Genomic DNA, 21,124 nt, shown 5'->3' with positions numbered 1-21,124 from the left:
CCATTTTCTCTTGAATGCTCTTCTCGCTTTCTCTTTCATTCTTTTTCTTTCATCGTCGTCTCCCCAGTGAATTCCTCTAGTCCTCTTTTTGTCAAATTTATACCTCGCCTTTTTCCAACATCCCTATTTTAAAGCAGTTTTTGACCCTCCTTCTAGTTTATGTCACTCTCATTTTACTTCTTTTTTTTTGCCAACTACTCTGCCTTCTTTTCGTCTCTCTGCACTCCTCTGTCCCTCTCTCACTTCCATCCTCACCCGACCCCTCTCTCTGCTCTCTAAAACCTTAAACTCCCATAACCCTCAATGACTCCGCCACCTTGAGACACATTTTTCTCAGTTTCTTTTGGCTGACACCAATCTCATCTCTTCATCCCCTTCTCCTCATCAACATCTCTCTTTTTCTGTTGCTCCGGGTCTGGTTATTTATTGATAGCCTCTATTACTGTTTCTCTCCTGTGGATCTGGTGATTTGTGTGTGTGTGTGTGTGTGTGAGAGAGTGAGAGCGGCTGAGCAAGGCTACACCACAAGGGCGCTGCCCTTCACACCATATCGATTAGTCTGACACTCTCACACTCACACACACAGACACACACACACACAGGAGATGGGGATATGTGAGAGCTGGAGGTGCTCATCCAGAGGAAAAAATGTGATGTCATTTCTAATCTGACATGAAGATCAAGCTAAAACTTTGGATTTATTTAGATATATTATACATTCCTTTCAGCAATGTTCCCTTTATTAGGAGAAGTGCATTGTGGTTTCCTGTCTTCTGTTTCTTTGCACTTTTTTGTTTGCTTTTGTTTCCAGCCCTGCCTTTTTCTTAGACTTCGGTCACATTTGGATTATTAAAAGATGACAACAGGTTCACTTTATCTTGGTGAGTTCAACAAAAACTACCACCCTTTGGGGATTCAACAGTAAACAACAAAAGAAAGAAATTTAGTTTGTTACAAAGTTTGGTTTCTCACATCCATCCAGAGTAATCCCTCTTCCCAAAAGAATCAATAAAGGATCTCTGAAAAAGAAAATAAACCCAACATCTCTGACACTGTCAGAATAAGCTCCGTTACCAGTCAGTTGATCGCCTTGATCAGTTGGCTAGCTATGCCATGTTTTAAGAGTTTTTTTCTTTCCTATTCGGATGTGGACGAGCTCAAGTAGGTTCGGGTGAAGGGAATTAAAAATACTGGAGGATTTGCAGATCCCGCTTCGATGATTGAAACTGAAAGCTCATCGAGATCGATTTCGGATTTGGAATCTAAATCGTGACGCCCCTGGTGTCCTTTCTCGCCACATCATAATCAAATCTTCTACTTTTAAAGACAAAAAGATTGTGGTAGCTTGCCAACCCAGAAATCACATTACATCTAGAGGTTTGAACAGATTCAGCTGGGCAGCTGGCTAAAGAATAAAGTTCAATTTATGTTTTACAAATACCACTCTGCAGATTTGATTTTGTGACATATCATGGATCATGATTTTCCTAAAATCTTCAATAGGATTTTTATAAACAAACGACTCTGAAGCCTGTCCACAAAAAATGATGATCAGAAACCAGAAACCCCATCGCAACAACAGATTACTGTGGTGGCTGAGAGAGCTCAGCACACTGCAGCAGTTGTCACGGTCCCCCACACACTTCCATTATGTTCTTTAAGACTTTTAGAGCTGTAGTTGCCTGAGTTTCCTGTATTTTCCACAGTTGTGTTAGTGAATGTTTGCTTTTTGCTTGGGTTTCATTCATTTGAAGCTTTTCCCCCCCTTATTTGATGTCCGTGTCGCCATAGTGATAGAGATGTTTTCCCATTGCTTGTGTTTTGCACATCTGCCGGCAATTTCTGAAGTAGCTCTTTCAGTCACTGCTGATTATAATGATAAACCCCGGCATTTTCTTTCTATCTTTTCCTCTGAATCACATCTACTTTATACTAAATGTATAAACCAATCCTTTGAGCTTTATTCTCCTCTGCAGGGATAACAGAAGGAAATCTGTGTCTCCTTTATCAGGTCAAATCCTGCATATTGTGAAATGGCTTTAGTGCCAATTCTTTAAGCAATCTATCCATTTTATATTATCTTAACAGATTTCTACCAGATGATATACCAAGTTTTTTCACATAGCCGATGTTTCCTGTCTCTCTGAGAATCCTCTCATCTCTTTCGGAGGGGTGAACAAACGATGGAGCTCAGTCTAAAATAAGATGAAATGCCATGTTGAAGCCTTGGTACGACTATTAAGGAGTCAGGATTGAGTAGTAGCCCAAATCTTTGAAGTCATAATCCACTCTGGCAAAGACAGTTGTAAGATTCTTTAACTAAGGAGTTGCACTTCAGATGCACTATGAATGTCCTTTACCTCACATTGCTTTCTATGCTAGGATCACTCAATCCAAGCTCATATCCACATTTAAAGGCAGAGGAAGTTTAAATCATCGGAGAACATTTAAGCCATCCATGGCTGAAACTTTCAGTTTTCCCCATATTGTAACGTCCTACCTCGTACACACACATAGTGACTCACCTGTATACTGGAAGTGTTTTCTCCCCGTATCCAACAGCTTCCTCCCAGTGTCCCAGGTGAATGGAAGCATCCAGAGCCATGTCTGTCACCCTGAGCTTATACAGATTTTCTTCTGGCACGTCACAGCCAACAGTTGATAACAGATGACTGCAGCTCTCCAGTAGTGTCTGCCAATCTGAAGGGTCACTTAAGGAAAAGCAACATTTATGCTGAATGCACACATATTGATATTATTTTTTGCAAAGACTCTACTTCGGCTGTTAAGCTCTGAGGATTATGTTAAGACACATAATCATTTAATGCCTGTCGCTGTCTCTCAATCCGCATTTAATGTGAGTTTAATTGACTTATTAAATCAGGTCCTCCTCCAGGTCTGAGCTTACCTCTGAGTAGAAACATTAATACTTTTAAAGACATCGACTTTTGTATACCAATTAAATCATTAACTCATTGTTATTTTTTGATAACTTGATTTACATCTACAACCTAATGTAAGCCCATTAGGGTAAAAGCATGTCAGCCACAGGGACCTGGATCTCTGAAATGTGTAGCAGTCACAACAGAGTGGTGATGAAATGTTGGCAGTGCAGAGGCATCGACTGATTTAATCATCATCCCACAATGCAGCAGATGATGGATGATGACAAGGCTCAGTGTTCACTGGCTGTGTTTGGTCTTGAAGGTAAAGGATACTTGACTCTGCTTTCAGTCCTTCCAGTCTGGGTAGAGCCTCCTTCAGCGGGCGCCATGTTGATTCTCCACCTGAAAGCATGAGTCCGTCCTGGGAAAGAGAGAAGAGGGACCACCTGAATATCCACACAGTAAGAAAATCGACGGTTATTGTACCGTGCACAGTTGCTTATATACGATGCTGAATTCTACCATGTGAGTGTTTCAAAAATATAAACAGTAAATGGAAAGTTCTTATCAAGTTTGACATCTGTCAGGACATAATAGTTACAAAGTGAAATTACAATAAACCGTTTGTTCAACCAAAAAAACCCCTTTGTTTTCATTCCATTAAGGGTCATTGTAATACATAATCATGTTTATACCGTGATATAGGGATGGAAGTAATTGTTAATAATTAAGTTATTGGATGTAATTAGAAGTAATTACTATTAAGGACTATTAAAAATAAAATATGAAATCATTTATTGGGTAAATGTCCTTTACAAGTATTTTTTCAAGTCTGTAATTTCACTCGGACTTAAGTACATAATCTACTTGGTTACTTAAAACCATAATCGAGGACAATTTGAATTAATATCTAAACCTTTCATCTGCATTTTTGTAGCCATTAAGGATATCTAATCACAAATGGAGTTTTGAGAAGTCTCATACTGGTGCAACCCTTCATCCAAGCAGTCCTTAACATCTGAACAATCACTCCTGTCTTACATACAGGCTCACAAAGAGGCATATAGTGCCATTATGAGGAGTTGATGTAGTGAAACACACACACACACACACACACACACACACACACACACACACACACACACACACACACACACACACACACACACACACACACACAAACAGATAGAATGGAGTGAGTTTATTAAAGTTTTATCGCCAATACCCAAGTGTTACGTATATCTCACCTCAGCTAACTGACAATAGATCACACAGCACTTACGTCCTGCTGCGTGTGGGTGTGCATTTGTCTGACAGATTTATAGAGTACTGCTGTGGAGTTGCTGCTTAAGTAGTGGTGATTTAAAAGAGTGCCCATCTTGCATTGTGTCTTAATTGTCTTTGATTGTAATCTTGACTGGTCAGGAAGGAAAGGGTTAAAAATGACGGATAAAGGGAAAGAGAGACAGAGGGAATGGGGAGGGTTTGTGGAGTGAAGATGGTCACAAGGCTTTACATGAACGACTACAATTAAAAAAGTGAATCTAAATAAACAGTATTATTAATAGAAAACTTTTTTTTTTCTAAACACACACACACACACACACACACACACACACACACATATGCGACAGAGAAAAACAAAACACAAACACCATCTTCTGGGTTTGATGTCATCTGTCGCTATGACAACTTTGGGTCACAACCCAGCAGCCTGCCATCATCATATGAAGATTAAAGAGAAAGAGCGGCGATGACAGAGAGAGTGTGCGTGTGTGCATGTGTGTGTGTGCGTGTGCGTGCGTGTTTGTTTGTTGTAAGCAGAACAAAGGTGAGTTGAACAAAATGAATGTTTTTGTCCCACAGAATCAACCGAGTGCTCTCTCTCACCTTATCTCAAACACACACAGACATTTTTGAGTGCTGCTGTGTTGTGGTAGAGTAAGACTGAAGTGTCATAAATGGCATGTTGAGCACAAAGCCGGAGGCACAAGTGAAGGAAAGCAGAGGAAAGGAAGAAAAGGTAGAGAGAGGGAGAGGGTGAAATGAAAACACACAGACAGAGAGAGAGACAGTGAGACACCGGAACGAAAAGATCAAGTGAATTAAGATGGATGGAAAATAAAACTGCAGCTGAAAGACAAGATAATTTTTCTCATTTTTCAGGGGGTGGTCGGAGAGGGAGAGAGAGAAAAAAGAGAGAGAGAAGGAGAGGGAGGTGCGAAGAGGTGGACCGTGACAGAGTGATGGAGAGGAAGAGGAGGACAGCAGGAGATAAAACAGAAAGTGAGAGTGAAGGAGGAAAAGGAGGAGAGGACAGGAGAGTGTACACTGTAACATGTTCTGCACAGATGACTAAGCCAACAGCGGCATGGCAGGTGTGTGTGTGTGTGTGTGTGTGTGTGTAATAGAGAGAGAGAGAGAGAGAGAGAGAAAGGGAGAGAGAGAGAGAGAGAGAGAGAGAGAGAGAGAGAGAGAGAGAGAGAGAGTGCATGCATGTGTGTGTTTGACATCTGGTCATGTGAAAAGTACAAGTTTTACATTTTTCAAGCAAGAGCAGTTTTTGCAGAGTTTAAAGATGAAGTAATCCTGGTTATGTTTAGATTAGAGAACAACTTCATACAGACAAAGTACATAGGAGTGTGTGTGTGTGTGTGTGTCTGACTTCAGAACAACATTAAAGACAACCTTGGTCGCGTTCACTTGCACATAACAGATCTAAACATAGGCCCAGGCAATAAGAATCAGAGTCAGTGAAGATATGTGGAGCACTTCACTACTTTAATGGGATCATTGAAGGAGGAATTTTAGCCATTTTAACCTCTCTGCAGGTGTTTTTATTGCAGTTTCAGATATTTCGACATACCACTGACACACTGTTCAGCAGCATGCCAACAAGCTTTTCTTTCAATACAGTTCGTTGCTCCACTGTGTCACTTCTTTTGTTTCATCATGTACAACCACTCTCTGGGTTATCCATTAAGTTCCTGTCAGAGATTTTTCTAAATGATGCAACTACTTCTGGAAAAATGCCTTTGTACTACGTTCAGACTGCAGTATAAACAACACGTCAAAGTACTGAACATGAAAATACCTCAGGAGAATAAAAAGTGAAAGGTCAGACCTGAAGTAAAATCTGATATTGTGAGATAATTTAGAGAGGTGTCTTCAGACATCTTTGGACTTTGTGAAACATGTATAAAAAGGATATTACTACATGGGCTCACGTTTTCAGTGTGTTCAGAAATGGTTGTATTCTGTTTTTATTTACATTTAACACAACATTCCAACTTTTATTAGATAAATACCTTATTCTGAGAAATAAGCCTTGTAGGGTCAGTGTGTAAATGTAAAATGTAGCCACCGATGTAGTTTATATGTTGAATGACAATTGTGAACACTGACAACATAGTTTGTGTATTTGTGTCTTACTTTGTCTTGAGAGTCACAGCGCTGACAGCGGCAGGTAAAGTGGTACTGGTCCTCCAGCTGCTTCTGTCCATCTTCCGTCAATGACAACGTCTCAATGTAACTTATAGTTAGCTTAAAACAAAGAGAGCAGTGAACTGTTAATATGTTTTTGTTTTTTAGTTCAGGGCAGCATTGGTAAACAATTTGGAATTTAAATTGTGTAGATTGAGTATGGTTGCTGTCGGGGCAAAGTGTGTATGTTTCTTCGCATCTCATTACAATATACACCTAGCCCTAGCAACCCACATGAAGGCCGGTTGGGTCAACGACTCTGAAACTCAGAGCTCACACGTGTCCTTAACTACTCTGTAAGGACACTCCCACACAGAGTTTAAAAGCCTGCCACTCCCCCCAGTTAGTTAGAACTGAAGAAGCCTCTTCGATGAGAGGTGAAACGTCTTCAAGAAACTGAAACAAGTCCAGTTGCCTATGATACAGCATTTAGGATTACCATGACCTGGATGACTGAGAACCTACATCAACAGTAAGGAGAGATTGAAGTATGGAAAATGAGGGACGACACTGCCAAGTTATGAGGTGTCATCCTGCTCGTGTTGCAGCGATACTTCACTTGGCTACAATTTAAGGATCACTTTAATGACATTAAGTTAATTGTACCTCCATCAACATTCATTATTACACTACTAAAATTCAGGCAATAACCACAGTGACGTTATATTGATGAAAAATAGGATTCTTAGTTTCAGATTAGCAAAACAGCCTCAGGCAATGGCTCCTTCGTCAATAACAACAGCAAATAAAAAAACATTCAATAAATACTGCTCATAAAAATGATCATTAAAGCAGAGGCGACATCACAGTCGATATAACGAGTCGTATTCCATAATGTTGTGAAGACGCAGTGCGAGTGCTATGTCATCACATACCTCCTCTTCAGGGTTGATATCCCGAACGGCTCTCAGCTGCAGCTTCGTTCCCTCAAACACCATCACGCAGTTTGGCCTACAGTCATGGTTCAGCAGAGATAAACTGCGAGAGAGCAAACAAGATGATGAGGGGCAGGAGGAGGAGAGCACCAGAGGGTGGGAGGAGGAAGAGAGAGAAATTTATTTGGGATTAAATGTTTAACTTTCTGGTAAATCTAAAATGTTCCTTCTGTATCATCTATAGCACACTAAATAAGTAAAAGCAAACACTGTTTTGCAAAGAGCGTCAAGACAAAACAGCCAGAGCCTCGTCCTGCTGAGCCACCAACTGCCACATGTCCAACTGTTTGGGGCTTCTCAAATCCCCAACACCAATGTTCACTGAAATGTTAATTTGTGCCGACGTACTCATGAGAGAGGAAAACACATGTCGAGTGACACATCTCCCTCAAGATCGCCATCCATCCATCAGCCAGTTAAGTGTGTGTGACAGTGTGTCTTTTAACCCTGAATCCAACATGCTACCGGGGGTTAAATATCATCTGACATCTCATTCTGCACATATAAGTTGAGACTGAGTGCTCAAATGAACCAAACACTCAGACAAAATGTTCAAACACACATAAACACAGATAATTCCCCATACGGTGTGACAAAATGAGGTCTCTGCTGCTGTCATAACAAATGTCACTCTTCATTTCCTTCCATGTCGGTCTATCAGCATCTCTCTCTCTCTCTCTCTCAGACACACAAATAAATCAGGAGGCGACGGATACTCCACTTCTGTCACAACAACAAAGGCTTTTGACTCATTTCCCAAATTTACTATATATACAAGCAATCATCCCACTCATCGTCGTGCACACTGGCTGACAGGGCAGCATCAAAACACTGATACCAAAAAGGACAGTTTTTATATACACTTTGATTGAATGCATGGAGGGTTTTTCCCCTGAAGTTTAATATCACTAGTAAGTATATCTCACAGGGGGTTTTTTTTATTTAAAAAAAAGGTGGTATTTGTAAGAAAAGTTTATTTTTGAGTCTCGTTCCCGACTCATCACAAACTGACGCTTTGGGATTGTCGGACAGCTCGGCTGCCGCCCCAAAGTGTCAGTTTTTGATGAGTTGGGAATGAGACTCAAAAATCAGCTTTTCTTACACCTTTAATATCATAATGCAGTGTTTTTCAATCCCGTTCCTTGGGGGCCCCTGTCCTGAATGTTTTAGATGTTTCCCTGCTCCAACACACCTGATTCAAATGATCAGCTCATCATCAGGCTTCAGCAGAGCTTCATTCCCCATCCATTCATTTGAATCAGGTGTGTTGGAGCAGAGAATCATCTTAAACATGCAGGGCATGTTGCCCCAACTGTCGTAATGAAACAGCTTTATGAGATAATGTTGGAAAATCTCACAACACAAGTCATTTAGGTATCAGGTAGACTAAATCACAGGGTTTCACAGTCTGACACTGGGGGCCTCCCCTCAGATAAAGCTTGAAAAAAAGGCGCCCCCTCACTCCAAGTGCATACTTGCCTGTCTAAGTCTGTACGTGATCTTTCCTGTGCTGAATGGCTGCTATGAAAGTTGTGTTTTTTTCCCAAAGTTTTTAAGACCTCCTTAACCCGTAAAAAGACATTTACTGTCACGGCACACATGGTTGAGAAAAAATACTGAAGAGGTTTGTGTGTTTTTATGACCCCCTCCATTACTGCTGCTCTCGTTTATCATATTCATGGAGCAAAACATTGGGTGCAAGAGATAAAGACTCTGTGTGTGTGTGTGTGTGTGTGTGTGTGTGTGTGTGTGTGTGTGTGTGTGTGTGTGCGCGCACGTGTGTTGAGCCTTTGTAAAACCATCAGTAACCCCCTGGCATTGTTCCACAGTGGAGAAGTTGCCCGTTGAATATCAACTAGAAATCAGGCCCTCGAAACAATGCTTTTATCTGATGGAGAGCTGCTCATTAGCATGCTAATTAGATTAATTAACTAAACGGCATCTCACATTAAAAATATCTGCTGAAACTAACTGTTGCTGAATGCAGCAGGATGGGGAGCCAAGCATCATAAGGGTTTTGAGAGTAGAGACAGCACAGTGCTATTAATTGATATTTAATGAGAGAGAGAGAGGGCGAAATACTTTCTTCTCTTTGTTACTGTTTCCTGTGTCTTTACTTTTTTATGCTTTGGTGTGCAGAAGTGGTTCAACCCTGCACTAATGCAGCAGACGTCAATTAGATGGCACTGAATGTAGTGCAAAGCTTTTAGGTGGTGCATTACAGAACGAACAAGTAACGAGTTGAAACTCACCTGTGTGCACTCAATGTGTGATACGTTTTATGATTGTTCACTTGATCATAGTCACAACTCATGTAATTCAATAACAATGACAACATTTTTAAAAAAAAGTCTAATGGAGTTAATGCGTTTCATAGAGACTGTAAAAGTTTTAAAGTGGAATAACCTTTAATTAATGTCATTTTTTATGTTCTAGGATTGGGATCAAGGCCTACTCATTTCCCCAAATTATTCTCTCAGCACTCCTTGACTTCCTGACCTTGCATTTTGATGGCTTCACAGTTTTGGGCATTAATTATCTTGTAACAGTAAAGCATGAAAACGTTGCCATTTAACAACAATGATAGTCTGCACTGAAAAAGACTTATTTTGACAGATTAATACTCCTCTAAATATGAAGAAGATCAATACTGCTCTTAATATTTTTGATCTGACAATGTCGATAAAAGATAAAATCAATATACTGATATTCAGTGTATTTGAATATGATCACTTTCATGAGCTTTGTTTCACATACTACATCATTTTGTATTGTAAAACCTCTGAAACAGAATTTAAACCAAAGTGCTCAACGGTAGATACACATATGGAAATGGACGAAGCCTTCTGTCTGTACTCTGTGTTCATTTTGTCTGTATTTCTGCACGTTTTCTAAAGCTTACGGATACGGACCGACATGCTGTACCTCTGGTACTCAAGAGGGGAAGTCTAACAGTGTCGCCAATAGTTCAAACGAGACACAACCACAGGACAAGAGAAAGAAGTTTTAAAAATGGCGGAACTTTTGAGGAAAGGTTATGCGAGTTGGTGAGACGTTTTAAACATCTGTGTGATGTTACTTCGTCCGGGCAGAGAGACTGGAGTTGGAGTTGGATGATTGTGAAGGAAAAGTGGAGGTCCTCGCAAGACCAATTTGACTCTGAGCGGCGCCCTCTCTCGCTTAACATCCATGTCAAGGATGTGAAGGATGCATGAAAGTAAGTATATCATTTGAAACTATTTTTGTAAGTAAAGGGAGCATAAATGAGCCGGAAGACAGACAACCGCTCTTGAATGACACCTTTGAACAGTTTGCAAACCCTTAAACATGTCTCACGTCTCTGTGTCATATCATCAGCTCATCTCCTCTTACTAATTTCAGTTCAGTATATCTCGATGAGGATTTGGCATCTGCTATATGTGGGTTTATGTAACAATACTCCGAGCTGATATGAGGTACAACATCAGGGTAGATTACAACAAGTGAACAAAGGTCTCTGTTAATGATCCAGCTCCATCCTGATGAAGAGCTCAGCCGATGGGATTTCACCTCATCTTATCCAATTAGCAGGGACCGAGAGGAAGAAGGAGATGGACAAAGATGAGCCTCGTGGAGACCGAGAGGGGATGAAAAGAGTCACCAAATGGGAAACATACAGCGGAGACAGAAAAATGAACAGAAAGGGATGGGGGTGAACTCACCAGAGTAATCCCCCTCTCTTCAGCAAACCCTGCGGTTGCTAGGCAACCCAAAATATGAATAGGCAGGGGACCATCCTGCGAACGGTCCCATCATTTATGGATGAGTTACGACACAAATCGCAGACACACACTGACACAGACACACATGGTTTGGCTGAGCTCTGGTAAAGCCACTGTGACCATCTGACATCTCAACACCGGCCAGATAAACTGGCTGAGATACCTGCAGTGTGTGTGTGTGTGTGTGTGTGTGTGTGTGTGTGTGTGTGAGTAACAACTCTAACAACATGTGCAGCGACAGGCCAAATCCCTCCCCATTCACCCTGGACTCAATACAGGGATTACAGTGCATATCGCCTTCCTCTATGAGTCAGTGTGTGTGTGTGTGCGTGTGTGTGTGTTTCACTCCCACATGCCAGACAAGAATCACATATCAGTCGGAGTCAAACCACGCATTTCTCCACGCGTTCTCACCTCTCCCTCTTCCCCGCCGTCTTCCCCAAACAGCGTTATAATATTCTGTCAACATTCATTTTCAAGTTTTCGCCTCACAACAGAAATTCATTGATTCTCTCCCTCGTACTTCAAAGAACTGTCAGGAAAATGTAGCGAGCGGGAGAGGCTTTGAAAGTGAGCGGGTGGGGTTGGTTGGGGCGCGGTGATGTGGCAGGTAACTCAAGAGCATATTTAAATTTTGTGGCGTTTTTTATTGTGCAAGTTAGAGAGACAGAGAGAGAGAGTGAGGCACCATCTGACAAAGATTATGAGCTAAATTGAAATTAATGATGCTTTTAAGATGTTTTTCTCTCTCTCTCTCTGTGTGTGTGTGTGTATGCTTTTGTGTGTTTGTGTTACCTAGGATACAGCCCGACGCCAATCTCTTGCAGCTCTCCGTCACTGATGGTGAAACAATTACATGTCACCTAAAGGAGATAAAACAGAAGAAAAGAGTCGAGACAAGAGAGTGAGATAGATATTTTTTGTGAAATTGCTTCAGGGAACCAACGATACCTTTCATCATATGTTCTGAACATTTTTTACATATCTTTGGTATCTGCAAAACCCCGCTGGCACGGTAAGTCTTTGCTTTGAGATGCAAAGGGATTTGATTGTGTAAAATTACCACCTGGTTATTTTTGAGCCAGGAAAAATCTTTCTTTAAATAGATTATAAATGGTTTTGGGGAGAAAAAGACATGTCTGTAATATTTTTCATAAACTGAGTAAATAAAAGACTATATCGGTGATCACAAAGAGAGCAAGTGAAATGTTTTTGTTTCCCCGAGGCTCTGTGAAAATGAGAAAGTAGAACAAATTTGAGTTTTAAGACAATATTTTCCAAAAAACTACACTGAAGAGACAAATGAAAAAAGATAAGACTTAACAAAAAACACCACACAATTCTTTCGTAATAAAGTTGATATGAAAGTAATTTTCCACCTTCAACATGATGGATATATGAGAGATGAATGATAAGAGACAAAAAGAAAATAGAGGAATAGAAGAGAACAGAGACACAAGCAAAACCTATCCGACACTTGACGAGGAAATCACAAATCTTTACGATCACGTATCCAATCTCATCCTACTGGGATTTTCAAACAAAAATAATCAACAGTAAAGTCAGTGAAGCTTTCCTCCTGAATCTGTAAAGCGCTACTAAAACTTCCACTCAGTTTAGCTTTGTCATGAATCTAAATATTGGATGCTTTGACACTTGTGCGTAAACACCTCTCACAATGCACCAGGGTGGTCTGCATGATTTAGAGGACACATTTCAGGAACAAATTAATGAAAGAGTCAGAGTTTTATGGAAACGGGGGAGAGGATTTCAAACGAGGGAGAGAGATGGTTTGTTTCTTTCAACTAAGAGAGCTGGCACTGAGATTGTTTTGAATAATAAAACGCTTGAAAAAGTTGTTTAAAAGAGCGAGAGACAGATGGAGACGATGAAGGGAAAACAGCAATAAACAGCCTAAAACACAAAGTAAGTTAACAAAGAAGTGGAAGCTTAAAAAAAAAAGAAAAATTGAAAAAGACAACAGTGTTTGATGTGTCAATTACTGAGCTTGTGCTGGTAAACAAGTGTGTGTTGGTGGTCGTGGTTCCTGCCCCATGCAGACAGTAGATAAATAATTGTAACTTTACTAACATTAGTATTCAGACTGTCAGATAAAGATGCAGACAGAGGCATGCAGAGAGAGGCGGGTAAGATTTAAAGTGAGCCGCAGACAGACGTTCCCCATCCTGCTGATATTCACACCAGAATCAGAACTCAGCAAAATGATTGGATTTTAATCTGCAGCTGTAATAAACGCCATCAGAGTCGGGGCCTCGCGGGAAATGATGGTTTTTACTCAACTTATTTACTATGGAGCCGACAGGAGGCAACGTGATTACACAGGAAAAAACAGACACACACACACACATAGATTGTATATATGAATATGCAAAATGTACGACTAAATCTTCCTGACAGACACACACACGGATCGTTCTTCATCTCACACACACACTCACTCACACACACTTCATTGCTATGCAGTTGTTCTCACAGACATCCATTATCTGTGCCATAAAGCATGTATTAAAGTGGGGGAGACAGATACATCATATAATATGGCAATATGTTATATATGAATTACAATACATCAAGATAGAATAACAGTTAAGTGCTGTCATGTGATTTTCATGAAGAAGTTGTCGCGAGCAGCAGTGACAAAGAGACGGATATGATTAGTGGAGGCTCAACATTTACTTTATTTTATGGGAAACTTGGCCAGAGAAAATTTAGAGCGAAGCAGATTCCTGCTGTCATCAGTAAATTAGAGCTGAACAAGTAATTGGTTATCGGTTACATGTTTAAGAAATATTTCAAATGAAAATGGAGCTCTGGGTTTGAGGATTAAAATGTTTTGCCATACCAACTGTCTAAAACCCAAAGAAGAATTAACAAAACAGAGAAAGAAATCTCACATCTGGTTTGCTGCAGATCAACTCATCAATTTATTGTCTGACTGCTGCAGCTCTAACAACTACTGAATGCACATTGGACCCATTTAAAAAGGGTGCTGACTCATTTGTTGGTATTACCATTCAGTCTGCAACTTAGTGTCAACACATTACGAAACTAATAAAGACACCCACACAATGAATAAATCGAGCTAAAGACGAGGGCCAGAGGGCCAAGTACAGCGACGTGCTTTGACTCATTCAGGGTTACAGGACCCACTCACACAAAAGCGATGATTAATCATTGATTAAACCATGATCTTTCCTTTAACCTCACTAAGTGTTTTTGTGCCTTACATAACCAGATCCTAACCACAGCATCGTCATTTTATAAAACATCTTTGTACAATGTGGCCTATAAAAATATAACTCAAGCAAGTCGCACAAGAGTTTTGCAAATCTACAATTACCATCGAGCATTACCCTTGATCAGGCTGACATGAATGAGGAGAGATCACACAGGTTTTTGAGCAAAAGAGAGTGGGCAAAGAAAACTATCTGAAACTGTATGTTTTTTGACCATTTTTGACCACCTGTATGAAAAGAGGTATGTGAGTCCCCAACAGTTTTCACCCTGTAAGGAGAAGGCAGCATTTGTTAGCGGCAGCCAGGATGGAGGGTCGGCCATGCAGAGAGAAAATAAAGGATGGTTTTAAAAAGAGGGAGGGGCGGGGTGATATAGTGCAGAGAAAATTTAAACAAACAGTGTTAGGGCACTCAGCTGGACATAGATCTCTCTGTCACCCACCCACCCACCCACCCACCCACCCACCCACCCACCCACACCCACACACACACACACACACACACACACACACACACACACACACACACACACACACACACACACACACACACACACACACACACACACACACACACACACACACACACCAACTCTTTCTCTGGGGATGAGAATCAATCTAGCAGAACATCCACATCTGCAGAGCCGGCTGGCGGACGCCTTATGCATCCCAAATACACACACGCATACTCAAACACATACAAACACACATATACTGTATAACAAGGTCTGCCTGCTTTATGTACCTGTGTTTTTGTGTGCACAAAAAGGGATTGTATGAATCAATTCCTGTGTTTCTATCAGCCTCCCACAGCTTCCTCTCCTCTTTACTGACCCCCTACCTCTCTTCCTGTCTCTTTACTTCCTTTTCTTTGTGCTTCTTTCCTGGCTGGATGAAAGTAAAATAAAGTAACAGTATCAAAAATCCTTCTACAGACAAACACACTCACATCAGCACACTTTGAACTTCATCAGTTGCAGCTGGTGTCACCACATTGAAAAATGTACCTATAAATTGTCAACAGACACCTTAAACTGCTCAACAAACACCGCATCACTGTTCGTTGACGGCTGGCGTCAAATTAAGATAAACTTTGACAAACATGAGCTTAGCCTGCTTCAATCCACTGCAGATATTTCCCGAAAATGGTTTGTGAGGACTGGAAGTGGATTTCAAGTGTTTATCAACAAGAAAACGAGAGCATTTCTGAACTGGCTCCAGCTTCTTAAATGTGAATATCTACTGGTTTTCCTGGTCTTTTATGTCTATAAATATATCTGGAGTATTTGTCGGTATCCTTTACATTGCACACCTTAGCATGCTGCCTGGTCTCAGCAGGGTGTTCAAGTGAGTAATGCCGTCTTCTGGGTTATCAAATGGACGCCCTCTTTCTCAGTGTTTTGCTGAGGAAAGGGGTTCACTAGAAGGTCCAGCAGTGATTCCCGGTGTCCCAGGCTCACCCTCTAGGAACCATCTGCTTACTTGGGGGCCCAGCTAGAGTCCTTACTCTTCATCAAAACCCACTGACTGCAATTTTCATCAGCACTGGAGAGTTTTTTGACTGCTTGCCCCTTACTCCCATCTCCTTTAGCAGCCTTGATATGATATGGCTGTGAACCTCTCTGCTGCCTACATCAACTGGTCAGTTTCTTATGATCCCATGCCTCCACCAATGCAACCTTTAAGGCCACAGTAAGTGCTGTGATGTAAATGAGGTGGAATAAGGCTGACTATAGCTGTAAGTCCGGTCTGAAGATGGTTGAAGTGATCACAGCGGGGAATCATGCACCAGAGCTTCAACTTATTAGAGAGCATGGTCTGTTGATGCTCTTAAGACTTGCTTTATGTTCTTAAGGTCCTTGGTATCGTTTGATCGCCAATGTTGAAGAGTTGGTCTGACAGCTTCCTCTTGATGATGGTGATGCCTCTATGCTTGGCTTGGCATGATCTTCATACGAGCTAGCTCGACGTTCCCTCCCAACAGCTGTACAGTACAAGCCTTGTTTGTGGTGAGTGATGTGAGCCTCCTGCCAGGTCTTATCCACTGTCCTCTGACCACCCACCGAGATGCACTAATGATCACCTCCATGGCCATAGTGAAGGCTATTGGAGAAACGGCCATGATTCCCACTTTCAAATATTGCCACACTTTGCTGTAGTCTGCTGTTGTTACACACAGCTGCTTGTCCTGGAAATAGGCCTTGAAGAGGCCTACAGGATTATCTTTTGGACTGCCAGTTGGAAAAAACTAGCAATTTGAATATGTTGCCTTGGGCTAGTCTATGATATTTTAGAAATCAAAGATTAATAGAGATATCAAAATTGGTAGATAAGTTGAATAATTAAAATTATCATCAGTTTCAGCCCTACTTTATATACATGTACTTGAGATTAAACTTGTTATATCACTTAGTAACTAACATGACTGATCTGCATCTATTCTTTTGATCTACTGTATGTATCTTATAAAAAATAGATCTAACTCTTGTCTATGTGAAAAGCTCACTGCAGAAACAGAACATGATAATAACACCACAGCTGGACACGCATGTCATTCATCAGTAACCATAGTGATGGCTGTTTTCCTCATATGAAGAGAGATTGGAAGAGCCCCCCACTGTTCACTCCTGTTCATTTATAACCTCGCAAATTAATAAGGAGAGCCCTCCACAGCTGCAAATATGGGTTCATATGGGGTAACACTCTGTGGTGAAGTGCCAGTGAGGATGGACCATTACAGGAGATGCTACAGTGTCTTGAGGGCTACTTTCCATCCATCTTGAGTGAATGAATTGTATTCCACAAATTGAAATGAAAGGAGCTCTCCAGCAAATAATAGATCAGAGATTCCTAACAGCAGGTTCTTAATGGGGATTACAGGCCTGATATGATTCAGCTTCTACCGTACCCACTGTGGAGAATTACACAATTACTGTATTTGTACAAAAAGACACCAAAGCGTGCATTTTGTCTGGAAGGGTTATCTTCAAGATGGTGCAGAAAATGTCAGTCGCCACATCCATTCATTTGTTTGCTCATTTGTTATTCTGCCTGTCACACACAATATTTCAGCTGATTAGATTTGGATGAAACTTGTAAAAATGATGAATGTGAGATAGAGGAACAGCAGCAAAGACAAGGGAATGAGTGAAGGGTGTGGGGAGCAGCCTGTGATGTGGAAAATAGAAAATAAGATTAAAAAAAAAAAAAGCTCCCCGTCTCCAAAATGTCATATTCTCAGGAGGAACAGGACAGGACTGAACTTTTCACACCACCCAGTTGCTCCGTACTGTGCTGAAGTACGATTGGCCCTCATCCCCAGTGCCCCACCGCCCTGCACTCACATCGCTCCGGCCACAACCGAGCCTGAGCACAGTTACCTCTTGTACATACATCATCACGTCATAGCGGCAAGCAAGTTTACTGTGCTTGAGCACGGTACAGAGTGCTCACACTAGTCAAACAAACTGGAGTTTGAGGGTCAAACGTGCTTGGTGCGCCCCTAAGTAGTTGACGGAAGTCTGCTTATCTATGTTTTTGTGTGTGCTTTCAACTGCCTGTGCCCGTTATCATTTTTGTTGTTATTATATACATGGGATTTATTTTTCAACAGTGATTTGTGACAGTTTTGGAAGGCATAGACAAATGACAAATGTTGAATAGTTTTAGTCAGTTTAGAAAATGCCTCCAAAGGGAATGGACGAACAACATTTTTTGTTGTTTTCATTTGGAGAACTTGTTGGAGCAGACTATCCTCATCAAAAACCATGACAAACAAACGGACAAGACTACTGTGCACTGCTGGAGTGTTTACTACTTATTTTTTATCTGTGGAACAGACTTAATACAAAAACTGTCATTCTCAATCATTCTCTTGTTGCTGATATTTGTCACTCACAGTGAAAATATGGATATGAGAAGCATCCAGGAAATGCAACATGCACTAGATTTACTGCTGGAATGAAATGAGGATGAATATGATTAAATCAAAACCGAAACTTGTCCATCCATCACGGCTACGAGACCAAGCCTAGAAAAACACTGAGATGGATAAACTAACTTGCTCAAAGTAAACTCTGTGCTCTGTGAAGGTCTGTGCCGACATTAGGTATTCAGGGAGGGAGGGGCAGATCAAAATGATTCCAGTGACATTTTGGAAACATATACGGCTGGCACATTTCTAAGTGGATGGGTGTGGGGTCTGGGACGGTTGGGAGCGGGAGGTCCTGTCATCTCATATCGGAGGCACTGGATTGGTTTGCTTTGTCCTGTCATGTCAGTTCAAAAACTTGTGACTGGATGGTTTAAGTCTTTAATGTTGCTGGAATCGGTTCAATTACTGTCAATCTGGAAAAACTACAAAGGCCATCAGACACAATCAAAGGCCGCTTGTGTGTGTGTGTTTGTGTGTGTGTGTGTGAGTGAGTGAGTGTGTGCACTATTAATGCTTTGATAAAGTATTTATGACCTAATCATGGTCCTTTCATCTCTCAATAGACATGCAGACAAACATAGACAGAATTACTGAGGAAATATAAAAAATAAACGAGGCTAAGCATCATCTACTCGTACTCTGTTGCACACATACACACTTTTTACCTTAATTTTTAACATATCTCCAAGACTCAGTGATCATTTTTGTTACATTACTGTCATTCTAATTGGATCATGTTTGCAAAATGTGCACATTTGAAAACAATTTTGCTATTCACATTAAAGTGGCTACTGTATAAACACTATTTTTATATCAACGATGGATCTGTTGTTTTGTGCATAAATGTTCGAAAAATCAAATATACAACAAAGTTAAGTTGAGCACTTAGGGGCTAAAGGGCCTGAGATTCCCCTCAGAGGTTAGTGGAGACCAAAACAGAGCTAAAAGTAGAACTTAATTAGAGTAACATTCATCAAGTAGCCAGAAACAATACTCCAAATGAATGCTAATGTTGCATCATGAGTTTGACAACAGCGTGCTGTGACTGTTCTAATTCTCCTTCCTCTTTCAGATTTTAAGTGTCCACCACCATCTACTGTATTGGAGTCTGTAAATGCTACGCTTGTTAAGTCAATGAAAGCAATTTGGCTTCATATTATCTGCTCTTATTTCACAAATACAGATAAAAATAATATAGAAATCCCCAAATCGAGCAGCTGAGGCTGTGAGTCATTAATTTTGTCTTGTTTTCACAAAGATCTCAGTGTCCGTCCTTTATTTCTAACTGAATCATTCTTTAGTTACCTCACAATCAATTGTTTGTGTAAAAGAATATGTATCAGGGCACAATAGAGACGGTGACAAAAAGATTTATACTACACAAAGAGTCAGTTCATGTAGTAACAGACCTCCTATCATGATAGATCATCACTTAAACAGAACAATCATATTCATCACATTAGGGACATAAACGCAGCACATGTACATGTATATATGTGCATTAAACCACAGCCCTAAAAACGCTCTCTGTGATTAACATGCATACACTAACACTCCATAAAAATTCAATTTATCTGTGAATCTAAATCTCTTTAAATGAGGTAAGCAGAGAGCCATGAGCCGCAGTGTGGGTGGATGTGTCTCTTAACCTGCTGAGTTCGCTGTTAAGGTACCTTCTCCACTGAATGGAGGCTAAATATCAGAGTGCCCACCTGCAGTGCAGACTGGTGTGACTTCAGGTAACTGAGGTGATGTTGTGATGAGATCAGAAACAGCCAACTGTCCTGTGTGCACCAAGCCACAGAGTTCATGGTGTGTGTGCGCTGAAAAACTGTTATGTTTGGACACTGCAGGAAGAAAACGCCTGTCAGAGCTGCAGTAAAAATCCACATTATTTTCTAAGCCTGAGGTCTGAGCTTGAGCCGCAGTACCATCGACGAAAGCAGTCTCAACTTTCCCTGCTGACTGGACAGCTGACAGTGCATATTATTAGTTCAGCGCCCTGTGCTCCACATGGATTTTGGATTAGGACTTTTTTAAGTTTAAATCATTGTATTTCTTTTTGATATCATCCAAGGACTGTATGTTAGACACAACAGAATTAGCAACCTAATATCTAACAGTGAGGTCTTTTCTTTGAATGAGTGCTATCACTACAATTTATACTTGAAAACACTGGGTTCAGGTTGCTCGGGTGGTCTGGTGGTCAAGGCAGTGACAATAAACTAAAAGGTGCCTGTTTCGTGGAAGGCTGGGACCTTTATTGTTGCTGTCATCCTGCATCTTTTTCTCCCTTCATTTCCTGTCTTTATGTCGATCTCCTATCAACTTTTATGAAATATTTCTTTTTGGTCTTTTCTGCATGGACTTTTCACATTGCTCTTTGAAGGCTCCATACTACCCAGTCCTGGCTGTTTTCATGCTTAGATCTCGATCTATCTGTCGAAATCAGGGCTGTCCAAAATTTGGCCCGCAGGCCAAAGTTGGCCTGCCAAAAGGCTCAACCTTGCCCAGCAGATGTTCCTAACACATAAAAATGAAAACAAGATTTTTAAAAAATCATAATTATAAGGTAAACAGGTCAATTAAGGGAACTTGGCATCCTGGTACCATTTTACATGTTATATTTGAACAATTCAATGCAATTCTTGTCTTCTGTTTTGATTTGTATATTCCTATTCTGTTCCCCTTCTTTTTGTTGTATGATTGTATAAATCCATATGTGTTTACAAAACTGAATAAAATTTTAATTGCCAAAAAAACAAAGCAAAACAATGGGTGTTTGCTTTTGGCCTGTAGCCTGCCACCAAGTTTTAGTTTTGGCCCTGCAAGGCAAAGAGTTTGGACACCCATGGTCAAGACACTGCTCC

At 40.8% G+C, this 21,124-nt stretch overlaps 1 protein-coding gene across 2 annotated transcripts in view; it reads right to left on the bottom strand.

The window, feature by feature from the left end:
• The window catches only part of smyd3 (SET and MYND domain containing 3), an 83,504-nt gene that overhangs the window by 6,600 nt on the left and 55,780 nt on the right, over window positions 1-21,124 (bottom strand). For both annotated transcript variants that reach the window (XM_073464500.1, XM_073464501.1), the window contains exons 6-10: window positions 11,860-11,927; window positions 7,244-7,346; window positions 6,318-6,428; window positions 3,219-3,306; window positions 2,526-2,700 (exon numbers count right to left, since the gene is read on the bottom strand). In XM_073464500.1, the coding sequence (XP_073320601.1) occupies window positions 2,526-2,700; window positions 3,219-3,306; window positions 6,318-6,428; window positions 7,244-7,346; window positions 11,860-11,927 (545 nt within the window). The remainder of the gene's footprint in view (window positions 1-2,525; window positions 2,701-3,218; window positions 3,307-6,317; window positions 6,429-7,243; window positions 7,347-11,859; window positions 11,928-21,124) is intronic.

This window comes from Pagrus major, chromosome 4 (assembly GCF_040436345.1).
Source record: "Pagrus major chromosome 4, Pma_NU_1.0".
NCBI lineage: Eukaryota > Metazoa > Chordata > Actinopteri > Spariformes > Sparidae > Pagrus > Pagrus major.
The sequence above is the reverse complement of the archived record's forward strand: the minus strand, read 5'-3'. Positions and strand labels throughout refer to the sequence as shown.